The sequence below is a fragment of the Octopus sinensis genome, linkage group LG4, assembly GCF_006345805.1.
Source record: "Octopus sinensis linkage group LG4, ASM634580v1, whole genome shotgun sequence".
NCBI lineage: Eukaryota > Metazoa > Mollusca > Cephalopoda > Octopoda > Octopodidae > Octopus > Octopus sinensis.
The window spans coordinates 24703364-24727604 of NC_043000.1; the positions used below are offsets into that span (position 1 = coordinate 24703364).

Below are 24241 nucleotides of genomic sequence, written 5' to 3' on the forward strand. Positions count from 1 at the left end.
CGACTCTGGGACTTATTCTTTTTAAGCCCAGTACTTATTCTATTGGTCTCTTTTGCCGAACCGCTAAGTGACGGGGCCGTAAACACAATGCTAGGGGGACAAACACAGACACACAAACACACACATACATATATATACATATATACGACAGGCTTCTTTCAGTTTCCATCTACCAAATCCACTCACAAGGTATTGGTCGGCCCGGGGCTATAGCAGAAGACACTTGCCCAAGATGCCATGCAGTGCGACTGAACCCGGAACCATGTGGTTGGTTAGCAAGCTACTTACCACACAGCCACTCCTGCGCCTATATATATATATATATATATATATATATATATTCATTTATTTATTTATTTATATATATATAGTGTGTGAGTGTATGTGTGTGTGTATATAGATGTATGTATGCAAGCCAAAGAATTAAGCAATAAAGTTCCAGGCTAATATGAGTGGATTAATCACAGTATGTGTCTGGTAGAGACATACTAATTGCTAATGACAGGAACATTAAAAATAATTTTAAATTAGTATCACGCCAATTAATTAACAAAAGAATGAATCTAAACGGTGAAATCTGTTATATTTGAAACAAATTTAAGCAATAAAAGAAGTAGACAATAAAGCAATTAGGATCTGAAACTACGTAGGTCAGAGGCAATTCTGTTAATGATGTATGTGGAAGGATTTTGGCTTATGAACAATAAAAAGTGTGGATATCTGGGCCACATATAGTGAGAATTTACAAATAAAAACAAAAGACAAAGACGTGTGTGTAAACAACAGACAGATGTATTAGTTTAACGCTCGGGAAGTGAGAAAGTCTTTTACGTTTCGAGTCTATACTTTTTGACAGAAAGGAACACGGAAATAAACAAGGAGAGAAAACAGAAAAAGGTTTAGTGGTTAGCAATCTATCATGGCGAATGCTGGACAGAGAGGTCACACAGGAGAGCTAGGAAGAAGGGGAGAGAATAAAGTAGTGGTGATCCCAAAACGAAGATGCACGCGTGTGTGTGTATGTGAGAGCGTGTATGTGTGTGTGGAAGGAGAATTGGTGCCACAGACTATTGGATGTGGTCAGCATTAGTGAGGGATGTGAGTGATAAGTAACTAGTAAAAGGGATAAAAAGACAGAAAAGAAGCTACGATCAAAAGATTTTATATAAATACTGCATGTAAAAAGCACCATTCAAGCATGGTCAATGCCAGTGCCACCTGACTGGTTCCTGTGCCAGTGGCATGTAAAAAGCACCATTTGAGCATGGTCGATGCCAGTGCTGCCTGACTGACACCCATACCAGTGGCACATAAAAAGCACCATTCAAGTGAGGTTGATATCAGTGCCACCTGGCTGGCTCCCGTGCCAGTGGCATGTAAAAAGTACCCACTACACTCTCAGAGTGGTTGGCGTTAGTAAGGACATCCAGCTGTAAAAACCTTGCTAAATCAGATTGAAGCCTGGTGCAGCCTCCCGGCTTGCCAGTTCTAAGTCAAACCGTCCAACCCATGCCAGCATGGAAGGCAGACGTTAAACGACGGCGACAATGATGAGTGCTTGTCACGAGTGTTTTTAACAACTATGCTGTGAAATCAAGCATGTACACAAGTCTGTTGTCTTTTTATATATGCTGCTTTAATCAAATTAAAATTGCAACATTGCAATGTATGGAAGAATAAAGATCCTCTGAACTTTAACTTGTATGGGAAGTTTAAACAAGATGAAATTTGAATTTAATCATTATTACAATGAAGTTGGGAAAGTATGCTTTATTCAATTAAAAATATATGGAAAAAAAATTTTCTTTTATCTGTTTATTGTTTTTTTTTTACAGATTAGCAGCATTAATCAGCTGAAAACAGAAACTGGCTGATTAATGTGTGTATAATTCATACATAATCTATTATTACGGTACCAAGTGTTTGCCTGTATGAGTTTAACAGCAAACATATATATATATATATATATATATATATATACATCTCCATATTAACTTCCACAGCACATATTTATAGACACATTAAACAAGATCACTCATCTACACATCAACACCCACGTATACAAATACATACAAACATGCATACACACATATATCTACACAATATATATATATATATATATTTTATATATAGACACACACACACACACATGCTTATTATATTATACATACACTCACATATGTATAAAAACACCTACACGACAGACACACATTATATACATACACCTGTATATATATAGGCACAGATGTGACTGTGTGGTAAGAAGCTTGCTCCCCAACTACATGGTTTCGGGTTCAGTCCCACTATGTGGCACCTTGGATAAGTTTCTTCTACTACAGCCTTGGGCCAACCAAAGCCTTGTGAGTGGATTTGGTAGACAGAAACTGAAAGAAGCTCATTGTGTATATGTGTATATGTATATATGTATGTATATGTGTGTGTGTGTGTGTGTGTGTATGCATTTGTGTGTTTGTGTTTGTCCCTCCACCGCTACTTGACAACCGATGCTGGTGTGCTTACGTCTCCATAGATTATCGGTTTGGCAAAAAAGACTGATAGAATAAGTACTAGGCTTACAAAGAATAAGTCCTGGGGTCGATTTGCTCGATTAAAGGCGGTGCTCTAGCATGGCCGCAGTCAAATGACTGAAACAAGTGAAAGAGTTAAAGAATACCACATGTTTATAGAGACATTAAATGCACAGAGATTTATACATATATATATATATATATATATATATTACAAATATGCATATGTAGGTGTGTGTTTCTGTGGTAAGAAGCTTGCTTCCCAACCACATGGTTTTGGGTTCAGTTACTGTGTAGCACCTTTGGTAAGTGTCTTCTATTATAATCTTGGGCCAACCAAAGCCTTGTAAGAGGGTTTGGTAGACAAAAACTGAAAGAAGACCATCATATGTGTATGGTACGTGTGTGGGTGATTATGCCTGTATTTGTCCCCCACCACTGCTTGACAACTTGTAACTTAGCAGTTTGGCAACAAAGACTGATAGAATAAGTACCAGGTTTAAAAAATAAATAAATTCTGGGGTCGATTCATTCAACAAAAATTCTTCAAGGTGGTGCCCCAGCATGGCCACACTTAAATGGCTGAAACAAGTAAAAGACAAAAAGATGTGTGTTTATGGAAAATGGATGTTAAATGATGATGACACACTTTATATATATATATATATATATATATATATATGCGTGTGTGTGTATATATATATGTGTGTATATATATATATATATATAGTTATCCGTAATAATGAAGGGTGAAATTAATTAATTTGGAATAATTATCAATTACACCAAGTAGTCTTCGGCATGTAAAAGCCTCATTCGAGGAAAATTTAGTAATACTAAGCAATAAAGGGTTTAGCAACGAATTGCCTTACCACATACCGAATTTAGAAATAGCAGTCAAAGGGTTTTAGCTATTTCTTCTACTAAAAAGGAGATCTCCTTTTTAGTAGAAGAAATAGCTAAAACCCTTTGACTGCTATTTCTAAATTCGGTATGTGGTAAGGCAATTCGTTGCTAAACCCTTTATTGCTTAGTATATATATATATATATATATATTATATTATACACAGATACATACAAACACACACTCATACATATGCATATATATATATACTTAATTTCACACACATACACACACAATTAGCGATGCAAACACTCACACATCATACATCCTATGCAATTATAACTTTGAAGAAGTTTCACCAACCCACCCTTCCACCCCTCCACTCCCACCCCTCCAAAACACAACCAATCCAATTATTCCGAGTAATATTCCAATAATTACACAAGTTGAACCAGTAGCACTTTACTCAGCCAGTTATTAATAATTCTCACCACGTTTTACAACGATAACAAGCATTGAATGTTGATCTTATTCCATTATAAAAGATTCTCTTTTTCCTTCATTTCCAAACTGGTTGATGGTTATTCTATAAATGGTAAAAGGCGGCAGTGAAGCTAGCAAGAGGTTAACCCCCTACCGATGCTAACCTGCCCTTATTTCTTTCATACAAAGTCACCTTACAGCATCATATACAGCTTTGCAACAACCAGCACCTTACATAATCAACATCCTGTTATACATCAAATTGGTGTTTTTCAAACACCAATTTGATGTATCGATAAATAATTAACTCAATAATTAATTATTGCTATTTCATTAAATTCTTCCAAATTGTTTATAATTTTCAATATTTAGTATACTCTTTTACTTGTTTTAGTCATTTGATTGCGGTCATGCTGGAGCACTGTCTTTAGTTGAGCAAACCGACCCCAGGACTCATTCTTTGTCAGCCTAGTACTTATTCTATCGGTCACTTTTGCCAAACCTCTAAGTTACAGGGATGTAAACACACCAGCATCGGTTGTCAAGCGATGTTGGGGGGACAAACACAGACACACAAACATACACACACACACACATATATATATATATAATATATATATATATATATATATATATACATACACACACATATATATATATATACACACACACACACATATATATATATATATACACACACACATATATATATATATATATATATACACATATATACGACGAGCTTCTTTCAGTTTCCATCTACCAAATCCACTCACAAGGCTTTGGTTGGTCCAAGGCTATAGTAGAAGACACTTGCCCAAGGTGCCATGCAGTGGGACTGAACCTGGAACCATGTGGTTGGTAAGCAAGCTACTTACCACACAGCCACTTCTGCACCTATAAAACACAAAAAGTATTTTGTGAAAAAAAGAAAGAAATGTTCAGAATTCAGTCCCGCTGTGTGGCACCTTGGGTAAGCGTCTTCTATTATAGTATCAGGATGACCAAAGCCTTGTCAGTGGGTTTGGTTGACGGAAACTGAAAGAAGCCCATCATGTGTGTGTGTGTGTGTGTGTTCTCCACAACCACTTGACAACCGATGTTGGTGTGTTTATGTCCCCCATAACTTGACAGTTGAGCCAAACCGACTGATAGAAGAAAAATCAGGTTTCAAAAAAAATAAGTACTGGGAATGATTCATTTGACTAAACATTCTTCAAGGCAGTGCCCCAGCAAGGCCACAGTCTAATGACTGAAACAAGTAAAAAATGAAAAAGGCAAGGGTGCAGGCATGGCTGTGTGGTTAAGAAGATTGCTTCCCAAGCACATGGGTTTGGGTTCAGTCCCACTGCATGGCAACATGGGCAACTTCGTTCTATCATTTCAGTGGACAGAAAATGAAAGAACTTTGTTGTACACATATATAAATACATACATATATGTGTATGTGTACATGTGTCAGTATGGCAAGCAGACATTAACCCTTTGAATACCAGCCCAGCCCAGCCCAGCCCAGCCCAGCTGAAACCACCTCTGGCTCTGTGGTACAAATGTCTTGTTTCCAAAAGTTTTAAATTAAAATCTTCCACCAAATTTAGTCACAATTTACATTCCTAACACTAGCTTAATGATAACTAAGTTGTTTTACTAAATTCTTTGTTATATTTAAAATTGATTGAAAGAAACACAGAACATCTCAACAGAAATATGGTAACAAAAGGGTTAACAAATGATTAATTTAACCCTTTCATTACCAACCTGGCTGAAACCACCTCTGGCTCTGTAGTACAAATGTCTTGTTTCCATAAGTTTTAAATTAAAATCTTCCACCAAACCTCAGTCACAATTTGAGTTCCTAACACTAGCTTAATGATAACTAAGTTGTTACTAAATTCTTTGTTATGTTGAAAATTAATTGAAAGAAACACAGAACTTCTCAACAGAAATATGGTAACAAAAGGGTTAAATGATGTATATGGATGTGAGTGTGTATGTCTTTTTTGTCTTGACATTGTGCAAATGTTGTGAACAAAAGCACCCACTATACTCTTGGAGTAGTTGGCGTTAAGAAGGGCATCCAGCTGTAGGAACTCTGCCAGATCAGATTGGAGCCTGGTGCAGCCATCTCGTTCGCCAGCCCTCAGTCAAATCGTCCAACCCATGCTAGCATGGAAAGTGGACGTTAAATGATGATGATGATGAATCATGCAAATGGTGTAATTTGTATCCAATCATCTGTGGAAAACATGTCTGGCTGTGGGGGGTAAACATTACCTTGCTTGGGAACAGATGAAGGTTGGTGACAGGAAGGGCACTAGGCTATTGAAAAATCTGCCTTAAAAAATCCTGTGTGACCCATACAAAAGTGAAAACGTGGATGTTGAAATAATGATGATGATGATTATGGTGGTGGTATTGAAATGATTAGACAATCTTCTGATGACTAAACTTGTCCCAAAAGACAACAATTTTGGAATACTAAAAGGAGACATTACCATAAAGTAATAAGTTTTTTTTTATTTTTAAAAAAAGAGAAAACAAAGGACAACAAAAATTATAATAGTAATAATGACTGTTTCTAATTTAGTCACCAGGTCACAAATAGAGGTGGGGAGGCACGGGGTTTAGTTACTAGTATCAACTCCAGCATTTGACTGCTATTTTATTTTGTTGATCCATCATTATCATAAAAACAAATAAATAAATAAATAAATAAATAAAAATAATAATAACATGGTCCTAAGCAGGACTGCCACTTTATGTTGGCAAACAGACTTTACTATCCAGTAGTGTTACTACATATTTGTCACTCAGAGATTTAAAACTAGTTGTTTTTCTCTTCATCATCATTATTATTATTATTATGGCTCACTGGATTAGGTATTTATTTTTAGCTCATCTCTACAAACATATTATAAGTGTTTCACTGTTTCTGAGCAAAACATTTCTACATTCCTCAGTCGAGTCACATCATCATCATCACCATTTAACATCTATTTTCCATGATTTGATGGGTTGGATGAATTGACAGGATCTAGCAGGAAGCAGTGTTGTATTGAGTTCCACTGTCAGCTAACAGGCTTTCTTGCAACAGAATGTCACTCTTGCCAAACGGAGTTTTATCTTGCAACCATTTATTGTGATTCAATCTGAATTGAAGTCCTGGTAACTTTAGGAGTTCAAGCTACTTGTGAAGATCATTTTCTTTTGGATCTTTTCGGTTTGAATGGCAGTTTTTAACATAATTTCTAAGTAACTACATATATATACATATATATATATACATATATATATATACATATATATATATATATATATATATATGTATGTATATCTATATATATAAAAGTGAAGTTGTGTGAGTGTCTGTCTCCTACGATTTAGATTCCTAACTACTCTCACATTTTGCGGTGCAGTTTAACCAAATTCGGGTATCTTATAGTTGTGATTCATATTGAGCCCTTCTGGGCATTAGTGCACGTCTACGATGAGTCTACGATTTTAAAAATAATTTACCATCATTTTTTTCCATTTTCATGCATTTTTTTGCTATTATATAAGGGAAGTAACTCTCTAAAAATGTCTACGATGAGTCAACGATTTAAAAAAAATTTACTATAATTTTTTTTCCATTTTTAATGCATTTTTTTGCTATAACTCTCTAAAAATGCTTTATAGTTATTTCCCTTACAAACCCGAGCAACGCCGGGCGATACTGCTAGTATATATATATATATATATATATATATACGCAAGCACACTTCTAAATTCTTTTCCGCTGTTGATCAAATTTGAAAATTTGTACTGTTGCTATTAGCATTCTTTCTTTATTAAAGTGATAATGAATTCATACCATGCGTGTGATCCTTCAACCACAAAATCTTGTAAAATTGCCATAGTAAGAAGTATGAGAACTCCACCAAATTTTATGTTTAAATATTATCACAAGTGACTTCCCAAGATAAAGTGGTGTAATTTTCTTGGTTTATTGAGATATATTTCATTTTAAAACAGAATATATAAGTTCATTTTCAGTATGCACACAAGCTTTCATTTATCTTTTTAACTGTCTACCAGTGTATAATGATAGCTGAAATGACACCTTGTCAATAAATTAGGCTTAAGGTTCTTCCTTTGAAGCTAGCAGCTTCACTGAAACTAATTCAGCTTCCAAACATAACAAATCTTGTCTTTTCATGGAAATCAGGTGACTGCCAAAATCTATAAATTTTATCTTTTCATGATCAATTCAAATGAGGAAGTTTAGAGCAACTTTTTGTTTTGATGAGAATATAGAAAGAAAGAAAAAAATATTGATAGCAGCTAGTTAGCTTGTTGATAGGAAAAGAGAGAAAAAAGTCAACAAAAGCATGTTTAAAGGATGGACATATGTGTAGGTATGTATGTATACATGTGTGGGTGTGTATGAGTGTGTGATATATATGTATGTATGTACTTGGATTGTTTCACAAATGAGATTCATAAAAAAATTTTTAAAAAACATTTTGCTATTAAAGAAATAAGTTCTTATCTAAAGAATTCACAAACTGAAGAAATAATGAAAACTTGAAAGAAAAAATAACTTTAAATTTCAGGCAGAGACAAGAATTCAAGGAGACAGTTTATACATATTTGATGTGGAGGCACAATGGCCCAGTGGTTAGGGCAGTGGACTCGCGGTCATAGGTTTGCAGTTTCGATTCCCAGGCCAAGCATTGTGAGTGTTTATTGAACGAAAACACCTAAAGCTACCTGAGGCTCTGGCAGGGGGTGTTGGCAAACCCTGCTGTACTCTTTCACCACAACTTCCTCTCACTCTTTGTTTCTGTTGTACTTGTAATTCAAAAGGGACCAGCCCTGCCACACTCTGTATCTCCCTGAGAACTACATTAAGTACATGTGTCTGTGGAGTGCTCAACCACTTGCACGTTAATTTCACGAGCAGGCTGTTCCATTGATCAGATCAACTGGAACCCAAGTCATCATAACCGATGGAGTGCCACATATTTGATAACGGATCTATCACATGTCTGTAAAACTCTTTCTTCTACTGTGTTAATCTTATAAAAATATTAATCCTTTGCAGAGGTATTTTCGCTTTAGATTACAGCTTGTTATTGTTGTTTTTTCTTTTACTGAAACTGTCATCTTCCTTAATGTTACTCGAGGGATTTTGGGGAAAAAGGAAAAAAAAAAAAGAAAATATCATTTCCCTTAAACTATTAGAATTTCTTGGTTTTAATGAATAAAATTTGATCTTATCTATAACATCTTAAAATATTTATAGCTTTAACTTGTATCTATCTTGGGTCAGCCAGCCTCGCCCAGCACCTGTGCTGGTGGCACGTAAAAAGCACCCACTACACTCTTGGAGTGGTTAGTGTTAGGAAGGGCATCCAGCTGTAGAAACACTGCCGGATCAAACTGGAGCCTTGTGCAGCCTTCTGGCTTCCCAGACCCCAGTCGAACCGTCCAACCTATGCTAGCATGGAAAACGGACGTTAAACGATGATGATGATGATCTCCATGGTTTAGTCACCTTGCTGTTATTGTAATTGTACAAAATGGTGTCAAATGGTCACTAGAAATGTCAGTTAACCAGAGTATCTTTTAGTGGTTCCTCCAGCCCTTAACCATCAATCGCAACATATACCCTTCAACTTTTCCCATCTTTACAGTTGTCACCTACTTTCCCTCACCCACCCCCATTACAATTTTGCAATCTCCACCCATCTATACTTCTTGTTCTCTTGTCCTTCTCATTTCTGCTCATCTTATACCTTGAAGGTCCATTCAGACACCTCATCACTACTAGTTTTCTCTCTTCTCAGCTCCACCCTGATCACCCCTATCTTCCCTTCAACAAGAGTAAATATGTAACTCCTCTACAGTAATAAAATTGTAGCAGACTTGAACCTGAGACGTCACAATTATGGACTTCAAGCCATGACTCCTTCACAGGTGAGGCTAAGTTATCAGCAAATCAGTGGTTGGTTTTCACATGATAGTTTCTCCAGAATCTTCTATATTATTCTCTATAATAAGCCCATAAACCTGTTTTGCTCTGACCCCTTCTCTCACACTTTAACCCCTCATTTCCTAGCATAAAGCTGCCAATCCCTCAGGTTTTGTAGTTTTGCAAGTGACATGGTGACCTCACTAGTGCTGGTAGCATGAAAAAAAAAACACCAAGTTCATGCTGTAAAGTGGTTGGTATTAGGGGTATTAGGGAGGGTATCCAGTTTTAGAAACCAAGCCAAAGCAGACATGAACCTTGGACCCACTGAATCCTGTTACACCATCCAACCCCTGCCAGTATGGAATGTGGACATTAAATAATGAAAATGATGAAATACAGGAGGGACAGGCACAACCTGTTTCAGGTTCTCCAAAACTTCTGAGATGAAGGTATCCTGAAATAAGGGACCTGGCCCAAATGCTTGTAATAGAGTGGACCCTACTAAAGGAACCCAAGGTGCCAGGTGAGGGTGTTAGAACAGGAGACGGATTAAGTTTATCACACATGTAGGCTATGGTGGGATTTGAACTCAGAACTAAAAGAGTTGGATTAAATACTGCAAGGCATCCTGTCTGATCCTCTACAAATTTTACCAGTCCACCACACTAGGCTAGTAGATTACTGACCTTAGGACTACAAAAAGCAAAGTTGACCTCAGCAGGAATTGAACCCAAGATACAAGAAGTGGGAACAAATATAGCAAGGAATCCCATCTAATGGTTTAATGATTCTGCCAGTCCATCACTTCTAGGTATGTTTGTTCCTTCCTTCTCGAGCCATGCCTGGCTCATAGGGCCAGTTTCCCGGTTTCCTTGGCGTATAGGTTCCTCACCTGGATGGTATGCCAGTCCGTCGCAGGTGAGCTACAAGATGCAGGAGGAGAGTTGTGGCGAAATAGTCTGCAGAAGCTCGCCATTACCTTCTGCCGGAGCCGCGTGGAGCTTAGGTGTTTCACTCATAAACACACACATCGCCTGGTCTGAGATTCGAACCAGTGATCCCTCAACCACGAGTCCGCTGCTCTAACCACTAGGCCATGTGCCTCCAGGTATGCACTTTCTTGACCTCAGGAGTATGAACGACAAAGTTGAACATGGCAGGAATTGAACTCAACATTCAAGGAGTCAGAACAAATAGAAGGGGTTTAATCTGACACTCCATTGATGGGTAGGGTGACAAGTGTGGGTTCTAGGACATGGTATGGGTGATGGGATAAGGAGAAACAAAGGAGTCGGGTGGGCATGACTGGAGATGGAAGAATAACTATCTGGGTTTGAGGAGAACAGGCTGTTGTAATAGAAGTAGAACAGACAGAGTGAAGAGGCAGAAAAGGGGTTAGGGGTTAGGGGTTGGTTGGAGTGTGTTGCCAACTGACGCCTTACTAATTAGCTGGAGAATTTGTTTGATTAAGCTCTCAAATCAAATAATTAGTTAGATGTAGATGGAAGATCTGTGAAATCTTTGGAGCCAATCTGACAAAGGGTTCTCCAAGACCTGATGATTATCTTTGTATAATTCCATAAATAAGAAATGAGTTAACGAGTAAATAAAGTAGATAAGTTTTTTAGATCAGTTACGTGTGAATTTAATTTCCTTATAAGAGTATCATTTCACTGACAAAATATATTTCCACTGCTACCATTGTGATGGCAGCAGGGTGTACAAATACACACAAACACTCACACCACCACCATTTAACATCCACTTTCCATGCTGGCATAGGTTGGATGGTTTGACTGAGGACTGGCAAGCCAGGAGGCTGTACCAGGCTCCAATCTGATCTGGCAAGGTTTCTACAGCTGGATGCCCTTCTTAACACCAACCACTCCATGAGTGTAGTTGGTGCTTTTTACGTGCCACCAGTATGAGAGTCAGTTAGGGGGCACTGGCATTGACCACACACAAATGGTGTTTTTTACATGCCACTAGCATGGGAGCCAGTTAGGGGGCACTGGCATCAACCACGTTCGGATGGTCCTTTTTATCTTCCACCAGCACAGGAACCAGCCAGAGGGCACTATACACTCTGTTAGGAGGCACAAGCACTCAAAACCTTTGGCAAGATGCTGGGCTTGAGAAGAAGACCCATGAAGCCAAGTGAAATTGTAGTTGGAGCAGATATTAGTGTCATGCAAACTGACACCGTTGCAGGTGGCATGTAAAAAGCACCCATTACACTCTCAGAGTAGTTGGCGTTAAGAAGGGCATCCAGCCATAGAAACCATGCCAAATCAGACTAGGGTCTGGTGCAGCCCCTCAGCTTACCAGCCTTGGTCAAACCTTCCAACCCATGCCAGTATGGACAATGGATGCTAAATGAGGATGATGATGATGATTATATATATATATATGTGTGTAAGGCAAGCTGGCAGAAACATTTGCACGCCGGACAAAATGCTTAGCAGTATTTCGTCTGCTGCTACGTTCTGAGTTCAAATTCTGCCGAGGTCGACTTTACCTTTCACCCTTTCGGGGTTGATTTAATAAGTACCAGTTACGCACTGGGATATAATCGACTTAATCCCTTTGTCTGTCCTTGTTTGTCTCCTCTGTGTTTAGCCCCTTGTGGGCAATAAAGAAATATATATGTATGTATGTATGTATGTATGTATGTATGTATATATATATATATATCTACACACACACTCATGTCATGCATTAACAGATGAATACATACACAATGATGAACACATACAAACACACCCTTGTGCGAATATTTTTCCATGTCTGAATTTACTGAGCCAGATTTTCAACAGCTGAGTTCCCTTCCTTAAACCAAACCTTAACTCGTTTCCAAGCAAGGTGATATTTCTTCATGGCCAGACATGTTTTTTCAGAAGATTGGAAATGAATGGCACTGCTTGTATGATGGTGACACTCAACTAATATGCAAAAGTCGTAAATGTCTAACCCATGCCAGCATGGAAAACAGGCATTAAATGATGATGATGTGATGTCAAGACAAGGAGACACACACACATAGATAAACTCAGTCTGCCAAATCTATTCACAAGGCTTCAGTCAGCATAGTGTTATAGTAAAAGAGTCCTGCCCAATGTGCCGAGCAGTGAGACTGAACCTGAAGCCATGCAGTTAAGAAGCAAACATTTTAACCACACAGCCCATATATATTGAGCTGTCCGGAAAGTTCATGCTGATTTATAGTAGCTTACCTTTCGACTCATTTTAGAACGTGATTGAGTCCATAAAATAGAATTTGACTACACCTCCATTTAGAGCACAGTTTAAGCTATCTTTCCATGGAAGAAGGTTTATGTTCCTATAACCTGTGTTAATTCTGTAACCCTTTAAAATGGAAGATAAGAAAGTTCATTTTCGGCACTTGATGCTTTGGGAACCAAACAAAAATTGCTGCAGCTCGGCTGGGATGTGTTATCCCACCCTCCATATTCACCAGATATTGCTCCTTCGGATTTCCACTTATTCAGGTCTCTGCAGAATAGTCTTAATGGTAAAAATTTCAATTCCTTGGATGACGTAAAAAGATACCTTGATGAATTCTTTGCCATGAAACCACCTTAATTCTGGGAAGACGGTATTTTCAAGTTAAAGGAAAGATGGAGACGCACTGTGCAATAAAATGGTTCATATTTGGTTGATTAAAAATGTAATGGCAAGTATTTATTGACTTTTTCTTTCCTTTAAAAATCGGCACAAACTTTCCAGACAACCTAATAACTCGTCATCTATCAACAGAAGACTTAAAGTGCTCACCAAAACTAATTTGATCTTCTCTCCACAGAAATAGAGAGGTATTCAAGCTAAACATTTGCAGACAAAACATGTAAATGATATGTAACTAATTCAACTACGATGGCATCAAATGTTGTCAGATTCCAGACATAGGAGGTGAGTGATGCTAAGAATTTACATGTAAAACTGCTCGACAAAGTAGTAAATTACTTTGGTTGGTGTTGCCAAGGATGTAGTCATTTTATATATTTGTAGAACTATTTTGGTAAGAGGCAACATCAAAATAAATATCAAATAGAAATTGTAGTTGTGATACCTGTGCCGGTGGCATGTAAAGAGCACCATCCGAACGTGGCTGATGCCAGAACCGCCTTGACTGGCTTCTGTGCCTGTGGCACATGACCTGCTGTGCTAGAGGAGACCTATTGAGTCAAGTACATCAACATCAAAATAAATATCAAATGGAAATTGTAGTTGTGATACATGTGCCAGTGGCACGTAAAAAGCACCAACTGACTGTGGCTGCTGCCAGCCTCCCCTGGCACGTAAAAAGCACTCACTACACTCATGGAGTGGTTGGCGTAAGGAAGGGCATCTAGCTGTAGAAACACTGCCAGATCAGACTGCAGCCTGGTGCAGCCTCCTGGCTTCCCAGACCCCGGTCAAACCATCCAACCCGTGCTAGCAGGGAAAACGAACGTTAAACAATGATGATGATGATATTTTGGTAAGAGGAACTGTCTGTGCTGTCCTTTGAATTAGAAATAGTAGGCAAGTCTCCCTCAATTCACACTCAATGGATGTAGGAAAAAATAAAAAGAGTCATTGAAACCTGTAAAAAAGATGGGATGGCTATGGCTGGAAAGTCTTTGATCATGGGTCTGGTCAATCAGACTTGGGCCTAAACATCAAAAACAACTATTTTGGTAATTCACTGCCATATTTCTAAAGCGGTCAATATTCCACTGTTAATTAGATTAGCTTTTATGGAGGTCAAAGGCCGTAGACATGATGGTAGTTAACATCATGCTATGGACACATTGGTTGCTTGAAGACTAGAATATTGTCCACCTCTGAAATACCCAATATTACGCTTGTAGTGATTATTAATAGAGAACCACAGAACGAAAATTATATATATATATATATATAATATATATATATATATACATACATACATACACACATATATATATATATATATATGTATATATATATATATATATATATTATATATACATACATACATACATACATATACACATATATATATTATATATATATATGTATATATATATATATATATATATATATATACACACACAATGTTCTCAAACAAATCTAACATGTAGGAAATTTCTAAGTTGATTACTTTTATGTTAATTAATAAGCAAACTATTGATGATGTACAGTAAGTAGCATGCTAGGCATGGAATGAGATGATTGGGTATGGTTGATTGGATGCTGAAAATTTGACACGGCTCACTGGACACTCAACCTGTTTTAGCAACAGTGTTTTCTGGTAGTGAAGGTAATCACACATGTGCATACACACACACACTAACCTACACGTAAAGATAGGAAGAGAAAGAGGAAGAGACATTAAAATTTATTAATTCAATACGACTGACGTAAATGCTTTCCTCTCTCTTCATGTTCATAAAGAGAAATACACTCACACACATAAACAGTAAGGGAGAGGGAGAGAAGGAGAGAGTGAGAGAAATACCAAAACGTCTGATGTCAAATAAGTCAGCATCAAATCAGTGATGCCAAATAAGCAGTGCCAAATGGACTGTGCCAAAATCACTCTTACCATGCTCAGGTAACATGGAGAACCTATTATAAGCAGATGCTCATAATAATTATGATATTAAGGTGAAAGACTGATCATAAGTACATGGGCCAATGTGATACTATTCAATGTGCCATGGTAAAAATTATGCTTCTTGGAGGCACATTTTTTACAAGACATTTTGTGAATCAGGCAAGCTGGGAGAAACAGAGTTATGTACCTTGTTTCATGATACAGCACATGATCACCATCATCATCATTTAATGTCCAATGTTCATGCCTGATTTGGCATGATTTTCTACAGCTGGATGTCCTTCCTAACACCAACCACTCTGAGAGTGTAATGGATGCTTTTACATGTCACCGGCACAGGTGCCATTTGCATAACATTGGGGTGCGTTTATGTGCCACTGATGCAGGTGCCAATGTGCATGACACCAGTATCTGCCCTGACTGTGATTTTGCTCCGCTTGATGGGTCTTCTACCCAAGCACAACATAATGACAAAGCCCTGGTCATTGCTTCCGTGAGGCCCAACACTCAAAAGGAACTCAGCCACTTTGCCTCTGTGAAGCCCAACCCTTGAAAAGAACTTGGCCACCTTGCCTCCATGAGGCCCAACATACTGGGGGGGGGGGTTAATGAAATCAACTTCCCCTTCCCCTCAACATAAGTAATGTTGACCTTATGCCAAGATCAGACAATTATTTTTATTATTAATATAATAGAAAAAAGTGGTGAGCTGGCAGAAACGTTAGTACGCCGGGCAAAATGCTGAGCAGCATTTCGTCCACCTTAATGCTCTGAGTTCAAATTCTGCCGAGGTTGACTTTGCCTTTCATCCTTTTGGGGTCAATAAATTAAGTACCAGTGAAACACTGGGGTTGATGTAATCGACTATCCCCTCCCCCACATTTCAGGCCTTGTGCCCACAATAGAAAGGATTATTAATATAATAAAAGGAATATTTATTGTAAAAAGAATCATAATGGTTGACAGCAATGCCACCACCACCATTACCACGACTACTACTACTACTACTACTACTACTACTACCACCACCACCACCACCACCACCACCCCACCACCACCACCACCACCACCACCACCATCAAACTGAAGCAGTCACTAAATGTCAGCTAATAAGTCCTTAATAACCGGAATATGCGATGTGATTTTGGTTTTCTCACTCACAGAAGTTAATGCACTTAACATGATAATGTCTTTGAGAATTTCCTGAATATCACAGCTTCCTTGAAAGTCAATAGAGCTAATCAATCATCGCCTGGTGGACATCTTTGATAAGGATTAGTCAAATGGCCATTTATTATGGTTGAATGAACGGATAAATATAAATTATTTATTTATCCACACCAGTTTACAATCACTAGGTTCTGCGACACAAGATTCACATCTATAAACTGTGAAAGATGAAGTTCCAACATATTTATTATGAGTGAAGTCAGCAGAAGAAGATTGTGTTAAGGTAGTTTAATAGATTCCACGAGCAGACAAAAACAAAAACAACAACAAAGCCAGCTGTCACACTACTTACTAAGTACTGGATCCATATACATTGAAGCATGTATGCATGTGTACATATATATATATATGTGTGTGTGTGTAGATATATGTGTGTGTGTGTGTATATATATATATATATATATATATATATATATATATAGGTGACCACGTGTGTACCGTGGGCGATTTTTTTTCCTCTGTCTTCCCTTCTCTGGATCTTTCCTTCTCCTATGTTTCCGATGAAGAGCTCCACTCGAAACGTTAAACTCTCCTTCTTCCCTTCCTTCCTGAGCATCTAATAACACTATATTTGTTCCACGTCCTCGCGTTGTTGTGTTTTCTCTTTGTGTTTTCATGTTTGGATTAACTTTATATATATATATATATATATATATACATATGTATATATATATATGTGTGTATATATACATACATATATATATACACACATGTTATTGTAAATGAACATAAAAACAAACAATATATAAGAATAAATAAACTTCATTTCAAACTCACCATCAAATATTCCACTTTCTAATAGACTGCCATTTTTCTCAAGGGTCACAAATTCTTCAGTAGTAAGAAATGTATAATGAACTCCGTTAATTTCTCCTGGTCGAGGGCAACGTGTGGTACCTGAAGATAATTTGAAAATCAAAGTTACAGTTTTAGGATAAACACTAAATCAGTGGATTAGAAAAAGAAAATATATTTTTTAAAAATATTACATAAAGAAATATGAAATAATAATAATAATTGGAACACTGTTCTTAGTCCTTTTGGATTTGGTCAAACTGTCTTAAATATACCAGCATGGAACATGAACGTTAAATGATGATGATATTCAAATGCAGATTTTTTCATGTTTACAAAATGAATCTTGAGATTAGGCATTGATGTCTACAGAGGTTAAGTCATGGTTTTAGAAAGCATCAGAATCATTCCACAATTATAACTGAGTGAAATTCTACAAGGAAAAAGGACGGAGGGAAGAAAAAAACAAACTAATTATCTAGAGAACTACTTGGCATAGCACAAATGACCAATTTGGCAGTGGAAAGACTTTCATAAAACGAAACTCGAAATTAAATAGCGTGTTAACAATATCAATTTCCCTAGTCTATGAAAGCATGCGAAGGTCACAGACTTTTCTGCCCTTTCTGCCAGACCAAACTAATTAAAAATCAAAATAAGAAACATCGTCTAAAATATGACTTCCTGCAGGCAAACAGGATTTAAAGAAATCTTCACTCTGGAATAAAATCTGGCAACTAAAATACTTTCCTGCCTTCTATTTTTACCAATTTTTGGTTTTCACATTTTATTTATCTCTACTTTTTTTTTTTTTAAACCATTTTTTCATTTTATTACTCAAAAACAATGTCTTGAAAATTTATTTATCTTCAATTCCAAAGTACAGTGGTTATTTCTAAATGGAACAGTTGAAATGGTTTCATTTCCTAATTTATGACTTTTACGAAATTACATAGTGAAAGAGGCTGTCACATGTTTGTTTTATGTTTGTTTTTCTATGCTAGCATGGGTTAGATGCATTTAGCATGGGTTAAGTGTGTTTATTATAGAAGAAATATTTTATTAATGGACTAGCAGTATCGCCCGGCGTTGCTCGGGTTTGTAAGGGAAATAACTAGATAAGCATTTTTAGAGAGTTACTTCCCTTATAGATGCCAATTCGGGCTTTCTTAGCCATTTCTGTTTTGGTGTCTTCAAGCCATGAAGTCGTTGTTCTAAAAGAACACTGGTCTCCTTGACAACGCTTTACGACGTTGATTTCCTTACACTCCCTTCCTCACAGCTTCACGAGGGAGGGAAGAAGGGGGAGAAGCAAACAGGTGCAGCTGTGACTATGGACGCCAACTCCGCCGCCATCGACACACGAAAAATTATGCATTAAAATGGAATAAAAAATGATGTTAAATTATTTTTAAAATCGTAGACTCATCGTAGACGCACGCTAATACTCAGACGGGCTCGATATGAATCACGACTATAAGATACCCGAATTTGGTTAAACTGCACCGCAAAATGTGGGAGTAGTTAGGAATCTAAATCGAAGGGGACAGACACTCACACAACTACAGTTTTATATATATAGATATCCTTTCTGTCACTAACATTTATCTGTTGTTCAAATAAAGAATCCCTTATTTCGCACATCTTCAAAGGTACAATGTGAGCAGATGATATTCTTTTTTTTCTATTTGCCTCAGTCATTTGACTGCAGCCATGCTGGAGCATCGCATTTTAGTCAAAGAAATCGACTCCAGGACTTATTCTTTATAAGCCTAGTACTTATTCTATTGGTCTCTTTTGCCAAACCACTAAGTTACAGGAGGACATAAACACACCAGCATTGGTTGTCAAGCGATTGTGAGGGGCCAAGTATAGACACACACACACACACACACACACATGCAACAGGCTTCTTTCAGTTTCTGTCTACCAAATCCACTCACAAGGCTCTGGTCAGCCCAAGGCTATAGTAGAAGACACTTGCCCAAAGTATCATGTAGTGGGAATGAACCTGGAGCCATGTGATACTAGGCTTACAAAGAATAACATCTTGGGTCGATTTGTACGACTAAAGGTGGTGCTCCAGCATGGCAGCAGTCAAATAACAGAAACAAGTAAAAGAATAAAAGAATACACATATATATAGTGAGAATTGACAAAAAAACAAAAGACGAAGACAGGTGTGTAAACAACAAACTGATGTATTAGTTTAACGCTAGGGAAGTGAGAAAGTCTTTTATGTTTTGAGCCTATGCTCTTCGACAGAAAGGAACACAGAAATAAACAGAGAGAGAAAATAAAAAGTTTAGTGGCTAGCGACCAATCATGGTGAATATATATATATATATAGCCATGATAGATCGTTAGCCACTACACTCATTTTTTCTCTCCTTGTTTTTTTCTGTTCAAAACGTAAAAGACTTTTTCTACACCACCTGTCTTCGTCTTTTGTTTTTTTGTAAACTCTCCCTATATATATATATATATATTTCTTTACTACCCACAAGAGGCTAAACACAGAGGGGACAAACAAGGACAGATAAACGGATTAAGTCGATTACATCGACCCCAATGCGTAACTGGTACTTAATTTATCGACCCCGAAAGGATGAAAGTTAAAGTCGACCTTGGCGGAATTTGAACCCAGAATGTAATGGCAGACGAAATACGGCTACGCATTTCACCCGGCGTGCTAACGATTCTGCCAGCTCGCCGCCTTCCCAGAGAGAGAGAGAGAGAGAGAGGGAGGGAGGGAGAGAGAGAGAGAGAGAGAGAGAGAGAGAGAGAGGAGAGAGAGAGAGAGAGAACAGAATAAAATAAGAGAGTTAGTTTATCATTTTATTGTAACATCATATATTTCTGGCTGCCAAAGTCATTCACAAGGTTTTGGCCAGCCTGAAATTATAGTAAATGACAGCGCTCAAACAAAGTGTCATAAGGTAGAACTGGATCCTAAGTCACATGGTTGAGAAACAAACTTCTTAACCATGCAGCCATACTTGTTTTGCAAAAATACATTTTGGAAAAAAAAAAAAAAATTATTTATTTATTTATTTATTTATTTTTTCAGTTCTGTTGTCATTTGTTTTCAAGCAGAAGGAGACTTGTGTTAGAGGATATTGAAAATAAGACCTAAACTGTGAAAGACGGAATTGAATTAATGCCTTTTCAAGGACGCCAGCAAAAGTAAATAGATGTCGAGTTTATAGACTTGGTGAAATCAAATGTAAATGTGTGTTGAGTAAACATTTATTGCTGTTGCTTTTTGCTTGTTTATTGTTATTCTTTAAATTGGAATGAAAATACAAAAGTGAAAGTGAGATAAAGAGTATCGGAGAGAACTGTTTTGGTTGAGGGAAGACAGACCTATCAGGGGTTTGTGCATTGAGAAAGCGAGGAGGAGGAGATGTGTAGCAGTCAGCATGTTCTGCAGACTCATCCAACAAACGGCAGTGTTGAGAGACAATGGTACTGGTGATGGTGGTGGTGGCGATGGAAATGGAGATGGTGGTGGTGGCGAGGGAAATGGAGATGGTGGTGGCGATGGAAATAGAGATGGTGGTGGTGATGGAAATGGAGGTGGTGGTGGCGATGGAAATGGAGATGATGAAGAAGATATATATTGGCAATGTTTAGATCTATAACCATCAGTCAATTTATAAATAATGAAAGAAAAATAACAGCTTTTCTCTTTCCATACAATAAACATTCTTACATGTTCTAACAGATTACATCTCTCTCTCTCTCTCGCCCCACTTGTTTCTTTATGTGTGTATGTGTATGTACACACACACACACACATGAACATTCATGGATATACATATATACATACTTATATAAATGTAGATACACATATGCATATATAAGTATGTTTACTAATATACACACATAAACAGATGCGTACAAACACAAATACAAATACAAATATATATATAGATGCATATATACACATAAATTATTTAGATGCATGCATATATACTATTATTTAGATACACATGTATTTGTACACACACACACTGTTGTGCATTCATTTTACATGTGTTTTTTCATGCTGGGATGGTTTGAATTAAAACTTATTTTACAGCTTCATGCTCTTCCTGTTGCTAACCACCACCTGTTTTTCATACACACACACACACACACACATACACATATGAGTGCACGACCTCGAACCCACAAGAGTAAACAAGAGAGACAGAGACAGGAAGTAACAAGGAAAATGCCACTTGTATTTGAACACTAAGCAAATATTCTTTAAAAAAAACTTTTCTTTTAATTTTTCCAAATTTAATTGTTTTCCATACTTACAGTTGAAAAAGTCTCAATGACTGAAACCGGTACTGGAATGCTTTTTATAAAATTATTTTAGCATTTTCTATCTTGATTTTTTTTCCATATATATGTATATATACATGTATATGTATATATACATGTATATGTATATATACATATACATGTATATAAGACATGTACATGTATATATACATGTACTGTATATATACATGTACATGTATAAACATGTACATGTAGATATACCTTTACTGTATATATACAGTGTACATGTATATTACCTGTACAGTAGATATCATGTACATGTCTATATACCTGTACATGTATATATACTGTACATGTATATATACATGTAATGTATATTACATATACATGTATATATACATATATCCATGTATATATCATATCCATGTATATACATATACATGTATATATACATATACATTGTATTATACTATACATGTATATATACATATACATGTATATATAAATATACATGTATATATATATACATGTATATATACATATACATGTATATATACTTACATTATATATACATATACATCTATAACATATACATGTTATATACAATACATATATATACATATACATATATATCATATACATGTATATACATATACATATATATACATATACATGTATATACATATACATATATATATATCATATACATATATATATACATATACATATATATACATATACATATATATACATATACATATATATACATATACATATATATACATATATATATGTATATATATATATATATATTATATATATATATATCATCATTTAACATTCGCTTTCCATGCTAGCATGGGTTGGACAATTTGACTGAGGTCTGGCGAACCAGACTCCAATCTGATCTGGCAGAGTTTCTACAGCTGGATGCCCTTCCTAATGCCAACCACTCCGAGAGTGTAGTGGGTGCTTTTACGTGCCACCTGCACAGGAGCCAGTTCAGCGGCACTGGCGACGACCTCGCTTGAATGTTTTATGTGCCACCACCACAAGTGCTAGTAAGGCAACGTGGTAATGATCACGCTCGAATAGTGTGCTTAACGACCCGTCGGCATGAAGGCCAACTTTTTGCTCTGGCAACGAGATATATATATATATATATATATATATATATATATATTATATGTACTGGAGTAAACACATAAATGTGAAACAAGGTGGAAAAAAAGAGTACTCAAATACCAGTGGTAGAGTAATATGCTTTATTTAAAGCAGCAGAAAATTCTACAAAAGCTGTTACTCTGAGTTTCACGTTGCTGTTCATCGGACAGTTTTTGCTAGAATATATATATATATATATATATATATATATATATATATATATATATATACATATATACACAAATATATATATTGTATGATTTTGAGTTAGAGTTGTGATACAGCTTGATAGTGAGATGTGGGTCTTCAATGCAAAATACTTGTGAAGATTAGAAAGAAATTAAATAAGCACGGCCCAATGGATGTGCAATTTTAGTGCATTTGAATACCAGAGTACAATATGGTCCATATTCTATGGGTTGGACAGTTTGACAAGAGCTGACCAGCTGGGGAGCCACATCAGGTTCCAGTTATCTGTTTTGGCATGTTTTCTATGGCTGGATGCCCTTCCTAATGCCAACCACTTTGCAGAGTGTACTGGGTGCTTTTTTTGTGGCACCAGCATGGGTGTCTACTATGTAGTAATGGCACGGGTGCTTTTTACATGGCTCTGCAGCTCATCGGACCCTGCCAAATTGTCCAACAGATAGCTAGCATGGAAAACAGCCATGAAATGACGATGCTGATGATGAGGTAAGCTGACAGCTGCATAAGAAAGTACTGAGATCCCCAAATTAGTGGAACCCACATGAGAGGGAGATGAAAGAATATTTGAGCCAAAGTAGTTTCTGTCTATAAAATCTACTCACAGGACATTGGTCAGCCCAGGGTTATAGTAGAAGATACTTGCCCAAAGTGCCATGCAGTGGGACTGAACCTGGAATCATGTGGTTGGCAAGCAAACATCTTACCACATAGCCACACTCGAGCATTTGTTCCCAATATACACCAACTTTACCCTTTCTGTACGGACATCCATCACTCACTCTCTTTACTCTGGGCCACTTCTACTGTCACACACATCACCTACTCTTGCCTTTGTCTACCTTATTTCTTATTTCTTTATTGCCCACAAAGGGCTAAGCATAGAGGGAACAAACAAGGACAGACAAAAGGATTAAGTTAATTACATCAACCCCAGTGTGTAACTGGTACTTAATTTATCGACTCCGAAAGGATGAAAAGCAAAGTCGACCTCGGCGGTGTTTGAACTCAGAACATAAAGACAGACGAAATACTGCTAAGCATTTTGCCCGGCATGCTAACGTTTCTGCCAGCTCTTCGCCACCTTGTCCACCTTAGCTATTGGCTAATCACCCTATTTCTGACTCCATCCCTATATAACCCTGCCTTTCCTAAC

General features: G+C 37.0%; 1 protein-coding gene and 2 long non-coding RNA genes across 12 annotated transcripts in view; 2 read left to right on the forward strand and 1 right to left on the reverse strand.

The window, feature by feature from the left end:
- LOC118762901 overlaps positions 1-15394 on the forward strand; it is a 28837-nt gene extending 13443 nt beyond the window's left edge. Inside the window, exons 3-4 of the long non-coding RNA XR_004998652.1 lie at positions 10752-10758; positions 15281-15394. This is a non-coding gene — a long non-coding RNA (uncharacterized LOC118762901). The remainder of the gene's footprint in view (positions 1-10751; positions 10759-15280) is intronic.
- The window catches only part of LOC118762900, a 57288-nt gene extending 36590 nt beyond the window's left edge, over positions 1-20698 (forward strand). The window contains exon 3 of the long non-coding RNA XR_004998651.1: positions 20513-20698. This is a non-coding gene — a long non-coding RNA (uncharacterized LOC118762900). The remainder of the gene's footprint in view (positions 1-20512) is intronic.
- Positions 1-24241, reverse strand: part of LOC115211129 (membrane-associated guanylate kinase, WW and PDZ domain-containing protein 1) — a 777470-nt gene that overhangs the window by 455852 nt on the left and 297377 nt on the right. For all 10 annotated transcript variants that reach the window (XM_036501925.1, XM_036501922.1, XM_036501921.1 and 7 more), the window contains one exon: positions 17425-17544. In XM_036501925.1, the coding sequence (XP_036357818.1) occupies positions 17425-17544 (120 nt within the window). The remainder of the gene's footprint in view (positions 1-17424; positions 17545-24241) is intronic.